General features: G+C 36.0%; 1 protein-coding gene across 1 annotated transcript; it reads left to right on the top strand.

Annotated features, from left to right (window-relative positions):
- Window positions 1-636: 636 nt before the first annotated feature.
- Window positions 637-8,526, top strand: LOC131187279 (1-phosphatidylinositol 4,5-bisphosphate phosphodiesterase eta-1-like; the record flags this gene model as incomplete). Its single annotated transcript, XM_058161547.1, has 4 exons — window positions 637-744; window positions 3,684-3,845; window positions 6,960-7,028; window positions 8,432-8,526. Coding segments are annotated over 4 exons (434 nt in total), but the record flags the coding sequence as incomplete, so codon positions are not given.
- Between the last annotated feature and the right edge of the window lie 292 nt (window positions 8,527-8,818).

Raw genomic sequence — 8,818 nt, 5'->3', positions numbered from 1 at the left:
ATCCCTGGATCTGATTTATTTTGGTTCGATTCAACAAGCCTATTGTTATACTATGCTGTTAGGCATAGTATGTGATATCCCATGTTCAGTTAGAGGTCCTAGAAACAGCTGTTCTATATGCCATGGGCATATGTAACTTGGCTTTAGATGGGAAGAGATTCTGAAAAAGTGATTGAAAAACTAGTATGGACAAAAGGTGGTATCTTCAGTTACTTAAAGTTATGCTCTGGGACAAAAATTTATTTTGAATCTACAGGATCATCCATTATTAAATGGAGGATTACTTTGAATATATATGTACGTATTAGAAAAGTGAAGGGTCTGGTTTTTAAAATTTAGATAGAATAGATAGATATAATTCTTTATTGGCCAAGTGTGATTGGACACTTAACAGACACTTAACAGATAACAGAGAGTAGGAGAACATTGACAAATTCATTATTTAAAAGCTACTGGAATAAAACTGGACATTAGTATCTGCTCTATCATAATTTTCTAAGTAATAATTTCATTTGATGCTACAGTACATATCTTTGGATCTGCTTAGATTTCTAATGTAAGCTATTATTTTTCTGCTGAACAAGTAAGAATTGAATTTCATATCAGAAAGCAAAAATGTATTATTTTCATTTGCAGGGTAAGAAACTCCCATATAGTCTTGGCGCAGATGCTGAAGAAGGAGAGGTTTCTGATGAAGACAGTGCTGATGAAATTGAAGATGACTGCAAGTTAAAATTTTCTTATGTAAGTCCATATAATACATCTAGTAGAAGCATGTCAAAAAATCGAGACTTGTTTTCTCCTTTGCTAAACCGGGCGTGGGTGTGGCCAGCGTGACGATCTGGCCTGCGGGCCAGGAGTTTGACAGCCCTGATCTAGTAAGTTTTCTGATGGTGGCTTAAATCTAGATTTTCCCACACTGCCTCAATAGTGATATAATGCTCCTATTCTCCTTAATGTGTGGCATATAAAGTAGGTGCGCCAGAACCAAAGTTCACTTTAACTTAATGAAGTGACTTTGAAGTTAGTGACTTCCTGGATAAGCCTTAGTAGGTGGTGTTGGGTTTTTTTGCAATGGGGTGGAAGTCACCTTTAATTGCTCTTCTGGCACGCATTTTCAACTTCCCAGTCTATTCTACAGCTATAGCAGTGATGGGTTGCTACCGATTTGCCCCAGATCGGGTGAACTGGTAGCGGTGGCAGCAGCAGGCTCCGCCCACCCACCCAGACGCTTCTGCACATACACGAAGCATTGTGCGTGTGCACACGCACCCATGAGCAAACCGTAGCGATGGGTTTTGAAACCCACCCCTGAGCTATAGGATTTCCTGTTGGTCTTTTATCCAAGTGGTTAGAGCTGACTCTGCTTGCACCAGATACCCTGATTAAGTTATCTTTCCATTTCACAAACCCCAACCAGACTTGTAAAGTAAACAGATCTATTTTTGGAAAAATAGGGTGCCAAACATTTTTTAAAAAAACACCTCTGTCTAGCAACACCAAGGAATCCTGCCGTTTATACAGAATAATTCCAAGGCTTCAATCCTAGATGTATGTGTTCTTCCTGCCTTTTTGAATTAACAGCTATGTGGCTACATCTCTCCTGTGTCATTTTTTTCTGCTATGGGAATCGGACATGACCCCATCAGACCTTCTGAACTTAGATAAAAGTCGCCAAGTGCTACCGTCATTTGAAACTTGATTTCATTTATTGCGAACTTAACATAAATAACTTCAAAAATACAGGAATTAAATGCCCGTAGTATTATTGCTTCCTTATCATGAAAAATATGATATAGCAGCAGCATGTTTGGGAGATGCTCCACAAATAGGTGAAACACTTATCCAAGAATCAGAGTAATTATTATTATTAATAATAATAAATAATTGCATGTAGAGGTAAAACAACTGTGGCAAAAGAAAGCAAAGACCATGGGTGCAAACTCAAAACATCTGGAGCACCTCCTTGGGTGCAACCCCAAAACATCTGGAGTATCCCTTGAATATCCTCAGCCTTTGCAAAATTGCAGAAGGCAGCTTTACTTGGAACAGTTTACATCCTATGATGATATCTTTAACCCCATAAGCAACAACATCTGCTTTTCTCAGATCCTTGAGAAAGATTCGATAGGTGGATAAAAATACCAAATTGAATCTGAATATCTCACGGACTCTGTGACCAACCACAATAATTCATGAAATACCTATCATAAATATTATCAGAGTGCTGAATAATAAGCATAAGTATAAATTATACCACTGGGTAACTTATTTTTTTCAGCAACCTACGCTGTCTTCCCCACCAAAATTTAAATTGTAAATCTCTTGAGGGAGAGACACATCTTTGATAGAGCAATGTAAAATGTGGATATTTGATTTGATTTTATAAAATAATGAAGTGCCCTTTGGTCAATGAAGTCTTCATTACATGAAGATGGAAGCAGGCATGAACATATACATTTATACTTTATTATCTGCATTTGCATCTCCATCTCTGTCTTCATCCTACCCCAATTTCATAGTCCAGGGTAAAATGAATCAATTTCTTGGGTTTCTAATTTATACTTCCAGATTAAATTCTACTGAATATATAATTCTAAATGCTCACATTGCTGTGTGCATTTATTTTCTATGTCTTTTATGTAACATTTTGGTTGAGCTGTGTGTTTCCCATAAGTGGTTCTCAAATGTCCTATATAGGTAAAGAGGAGCCTTAGGAGGACAGGAGCTCTGCTGCTGAGAAAGCCCAAAGGGAAGTGCTCTTTTATGAATGCCATTGTGTTAAGGAGATGGTGGCAAGATAAAAGGCTGCAGACCGCTGGGGAGGCATTGTACAGAGAAAGGCAAAAGAATTTATTTTTTTATTATTTATTTATTTGTCACAACAGTATATATAAGCAAAAGCAAGAAATAACTATACGATATATAAGCATATATATAAGCATAAGTATAAAATAACTATACAATTGGATACAATCAAAGGGACATTGGGACAGGAACGGTAGGCACACTGGTGCTCTTATGCACGCCTTACAGACCTCTTAGGAGTGGGGTGAGGTCAGTAGTAGATAGTTTTGGTTAAAGCTTATGATTTTGGGAAGAGATCACAGAGTCAGGTAGTGCATTCCAGGCATTAACAACTCTGTTACTGAAGTCATATTTTCTGCAATCAAGATTGGAGTGGTTCAGTCTATCAAGCTTAAATCTATTGTGGAAGAATTCATATTCTTCCCTTGGCCACCTTATAACAGAAGAAGTGCAAGACTATCACATCCCACCCTAAGAATTTCTCCAACATTCTCTTTTCTTTGCAAGAATGTCAAATGATCAAATTCTCTTTGATCCAGTGGAATGATTCATTGGGAAACTTTAGTTTTACTTGGCATTCATAAAAGCCATTTGTGATAGACTGCGCATATTTAGATTATACCCAAAGGAAATAAAGGAAAATGGTCAAGGAGTTTTTTCTATCTGTTATATCAGCAGTTGCTATCTCAGATATTTTGTATATGGAACAAAAAAGTTAAATTATTTTCTTGCTCTAATTTACTTCAAAAGAAAGGCAATAGAATAGATATAAGAAAGAATCTGTTTAAATGGGTCATTACATTTCCCAACTCTATTTGCCTTTTTAAAAAAAAATCTATTAACAATTTGTATTGCTGCGTATTGATCTCTTTCAGAGCAACGGCACAACAGAGCATCAGATAGAGTCTTTTATAAGAAAAAAACTTGAATCCTTACTCAAAGAGTCTCAAATCAGAGACAAAGAAGACACTGATAGCTTCACTGTGAGGGCACTTTTAAAAGCAACACATGAGGGCTTAAATATGAACTTTAAACCGGTAAGGCGTTTTTCTTACTCCTCTTGGAATATCTGTTGCTGCTATTCTGACATATACTTATAATTGATTGCAGAAATCACATTAAAGTAGCTGTTCTTTCGTTCATCATGTATTTATATATATCCTGCCTTTTTATTTTTACAAATAAGTCAAGGTGGCAGACATATCCAAATCAACTTCCTTCTATTTTCCCCAGATCAACAACCCTGTGAGGTGAGTTGGGCTGAGATACTATAACTGATCCAAGGTCACCCAACTAGCTTTCATGCCTGAGACAGGACTACAATTCACAATCACCTACTCTGTAGCCTGGTGCACCTGGTTAAGAACCATTAGAATAAACTACATACAAGATAGATGACACTTACTTTAAAAAGGGAGAAGTGATCATTATTTCCACTGTTTCTCCCAAATAAAGAACTTTTCCTGCAAAAGAAAAACAAAATCAAAAGAGTTGGACTTCATTTCTTTTAACTGAACTCTTTGAGCAGAAGGTTGGACTGGATGACTTAAATCTATGATTCTAGTTTTTATTACCCAGTAACTGGAACTTGCTTTTTTAAAAAATCTTATAATTTTGAATACCAAAATGGTGAGTTTGTGTATTATGCAAATGGCTATTTAATCTTTTTTGAAATCTTGAAAGCTTTCATTGATGGAGCCCCACAACTTTAAGAGGCAGGCTGTTCCGTCATTTTAAGAGCTTTTAGGATTTTTCTTATTTCAAGTTTGGATCTGTCACACTAAAGCTTCCACCTACTGGCCCAAATGCTCTGGAGAATACATCCACACTCTTTCTTGGTCTTTCAGTTCAGTCAAAGTATTGTTGTTCTTTCAGTCACTCAAAATATTGTTGTTTCAGTGTGAATATATCCATTGGTCAGAGCTGGGTTTCAGCAAGTTCTGACCAGTTCTGGAAAACTGGTAGCAAAAATTTTGAGTAGTTCGGAGAACTGGTAGTAAAAATTCTGACTGGTTCCACCCTCATCTATTTTCTACCTCCCAAGTCCCAGCTGATTGGGAGGAAATGGGGATTTTGCAGTAACCTTCCCCTGGAGTGGGGTGGGAATGGAGATTTTACAGTATCCTTCTGCCACGCCCACCAAGCCACACCCACAGAACCAATAGCAAAAAAATTAAAACTCACCACTGCCTTTGGTCACTTATATATGTGCTTTTCTCCTTTATACTCTTATTTTTATATGCTCGGTGCCACCTTGGAGTTTCCAAGTAGTGTGTGAAGAATGTAGGTGACTTGACTGAGAGCATCAGTATTAGTAAAGAAATCCCCACATTGTACCTGCATCCTAAACTGGAAATGAATATCTGGAATTAATGGTTAGTGTAAGTTTGGCTAAGTCTAGAAAATGGGCAGGGAAAAAAATCATTCCTTGTTCTTCACCAAAAAGTGAATGGATCATAGATTCCTGTTGCAGGCCACATATTGTATAATGGAAACAACTTGAGCTGTGAGTAGCTGAGGGAATGTATCTCAGTGCCTTTTTCAGCTCTGTATGAATGCATGTTCTGACAGAAACACTGGATCCTGTCACATATCATCAAGCTGTTGACCCTAGGGAGTCTCTTTTGTGTGTATCTCAGATGAGCTAAAACTATGACTCTGGTTCTGTTTTCTTGTCTTTCCTATTTATCTCAGAATGTCAAACAATAGGATTGGTTGATTTGTCCTCCTGGGTAATATTTGGTTTGACTTCATTTAAGTGTCTGAGTACAAAAAAATGTTTTGGGACCATTAGATTTCTGTAGGTGTTTTATTTACTGACTGTATCTATGATTTACAAATATATAACAAATTAAATAATGTACAGAATCTCTATTTCTGTGCATAATAATATAGCATATAGTTGTTTATGCAATAAAATGAAGATTTGTTAGTACCGATTATGACTACTCCTGTTGCTGTGCTCAACCTGTTTTGTTACACTGTTGTTTCTTTGCCTTGGGACTGAAAAGTTTAAGAATGCAGTTTTCAGACAGTTGAAATCCTAGCGTAATCTAATATCTGCTAAAATTAACTTAAATTATAATTATAATTTAATTATAAATTATAAATATATAAATTATAAAATCTCATTTGGAATAAATATTATTATTCATAATATCTGGCTGTTGATGCTTTCTCCATACTCCTACAACTGTACTGTAAGCCTTGATTTAAGGGATATGTGATTTGATCTACAATACCCAGCTAATAACTTTTGAGAAGATACTGATGAAATGAATATGAAACAGTTTTGATTAATGTATATTACATATTTTCATTTCCATTGGTCTTACTAAGATAACCCAACAAAATAAAACAACCAAGCATTGACTTCTTAATGAGTTTATTAAGAAGCTATTATTAAGAGTCACACAACTGGAACTTAAGTTTGTGCCATCAATGAGACAATCAGAGATCAAAAAATCACAGAGGCAGAAAAACCGTATCTTAAAGGAAAAGGAACTAAAATCATTATCCATATTAGTAGATTAATGGGAAGATCTGTTCTTTGGGGACAGGAAAAATATATAGAAGGTATGGTAAAGTGGAATTCAAATGAGATGTGATGGTTATGAGACAAAGATGAAGGCTCAATAGATATTAAAATTATTCTTGTAAGTAAGCGAGACTTCTTTGTGTTAGTATCTGGTTGTTGTTTTTTTGACTCTTTATGTTTTGTTAGTATAAACCAGAGATGAGATTAAGTTTGAAAATTAGCTTTAGGGCAACAGATACAAGGAAGGAAATCAGTTCTATTCTCAAATAGATTTTGGTATAGTTCTAATAGCCCAAGCAAGAGTGTTCTTCCTCTGCATTGTCTATAGTGTCCAAAACCATCACTATCCAAATGCAGTGTGATCTTGTGCAACACACACAACACACACACACACACACACACACACACACACAAATACTGTACATACAACTAAATGGAAGGCACTTGAAAGCACTACTGTAGATTACAGCTTTTCTTTCTTTCAACCAACCAGCCTCTTGGATAGAAACTGGGCTTACAAATATTTTACTAGATGGTTAAATTGATGCAGAAGCAAATGTGGTAACCAATTAAATTAGAAAATGATTTTGATGATTTCATTGTTTTTCCACAGAATTCAGGTTTGAAGGATACTAACAAAAAATCCCACAGTAAACTCATGGGCACCTTTGGTAAACATAAGGTAAGCAGTGGTCTGATTATGGATCATTTCCCCCTGATTCTCATCTCTGTACTAGCCAACTAAATCAGACTTTCTCAACCTAAAGATAGGTGGACTTCACAAAGGCCAGCTGAGGAATTTTGAGTTGAAATCTACACTTCTTAAATTTGACAAGGTTAAGAAATACTGCTGGACCTAAAGAAAAGCTGCAACTTCCAAGAATATATTTGTTTATGATTGGGAGTTAGGGTTAATTATTAGCCTACTGTCAGGATCCAAATCTGTCTGGTAATTCAGAATGTAAACTTGATGAAACTGATAGATTTGTAACTATTCTGTGATGTGATTATTAGCTAAAACTTTAGTTCACACACTTTTGAAAAACAGAACATTTTCTTAGATAAATGAGAGAGTTTTCATGACACATTAATGGTTAAATATTTTTAAATAAATTTTATTACCTTGTAACAATAAAGGTTTTCAGTGATTTTATACTGGAAATTGTTAGTATATCAGTCTCCACTTCAGTTTTTTTAAAAAAATTTTTTAGTTTGAATGATTTTCACAAAGTGATAAAAGAATCATCTAGCCTGAAGGTGTTTGTTATAAAAATATCTGTAACTATTCTCCAGATTGATTTTCAGCAGATGCCCTTCCAAAAGGTAGCACTGGTAAAATGTTACATTTTTTCAGACTTTTGCTAGTGGTAATCATTCTTATGTCTCTACTTTCTTAATCAAGATAGTTCCAATCTTCGAAATATTGAAGCTTGAGAATAGACAAATTAATACAGGCTGCTGATAGGGAATACAAAGTGTTTAGACAGAAGAAAGAGGAGGGAAAACATTTGGGCCAGAGGTGGTATTTAGCAGGTTCTGATCAGTTCTGGAGAACTGGTAGCAGAAATTTTGAGTAGTTCGGAGAACTGGTAAATACCATCTCTGATTGGCCCCACCTCCATCTATTCTCTGCCTCTCGAGTCCCAGCTGATTGGAAGGAAATGGGGATTTTTGCAGTAACCTTCCCCTGGATTGGAGAGGGAATGGAGATTTTACAGTATCCTTCCCCTGCCACACCCACCAATTCACACCCACCAAACCATGCCATGCCATGCCCACCAAGCCATACCCACAGAACCAGAAGTAAATTTTTTTGAATCCCACCACTGATCTGGGCTGCAAAGTGGGTTTCTTTGTTTTGTTTTATGTAGATTTGTCTGCTTCTTTCTTTCTTTTAAAGTAGCTTTCAGCACACAAATCACCAAGTTGCTGATCAAAGTACATCAGCAAACTCTCACAAAAATTAAAAAATAATGCCTAGGATTTACCTTGTAGTAATAGTCCATGATTATATTAAGATAAATGTATCAACTCATTTTGTATAATTGAGGACATTGTTAAGTAAGATTTTGACTTCTCAAACAGAAGGCAGCTAAATCCAAGTCCAAACCTCACAGCACATCTGATGATGAAGACTCTCAACAAAATGTTTCTGGAAAAGAAACTGGACAATTATGCAGGTTAGTGACAATCATCACATCTTTTTAAAAAAATATTAAATAGAGGCCATACATTAAAGTGCACTTCTCCTGCAATACATGTAGTGATTGCCTTTTAAGAAATGAAGAATTACAGCAATACACTGCAGGGCAGAATATGGATTCATTCAGTTGTAAATGGAATAGAAGCCAATAATGCTTCATGTCTTAACTCATTATGTAATACATAATGGATTTACCATCTTTCATATGGGACTTACCATCAAGGTTCAGCGGGCCGGCTTGGAAGAGAGAGGCTGGCTTTTTAGGACTT

Source organism: Ahaetulla prasina, unplaced genomic scaffold (assembly GCF_028640845.1).
Source record: "Ahaetulla prasina isolate Xishuangbanna unplaced genomic scaffold, ASM2864084v1 Contig152, whole genome shotgun sequence".
NCBI lineage: Eukaryota > Metazoa > Chordata > Lepidosauria > Squamata > Colubridae > Ahaetulla > Ahaetulla prasina.
The sequence above is the reverse complement of the archived record's forward strand: the minus strand, read 5'-3'. Positions and strand labels throughout refer to the sequence as shown.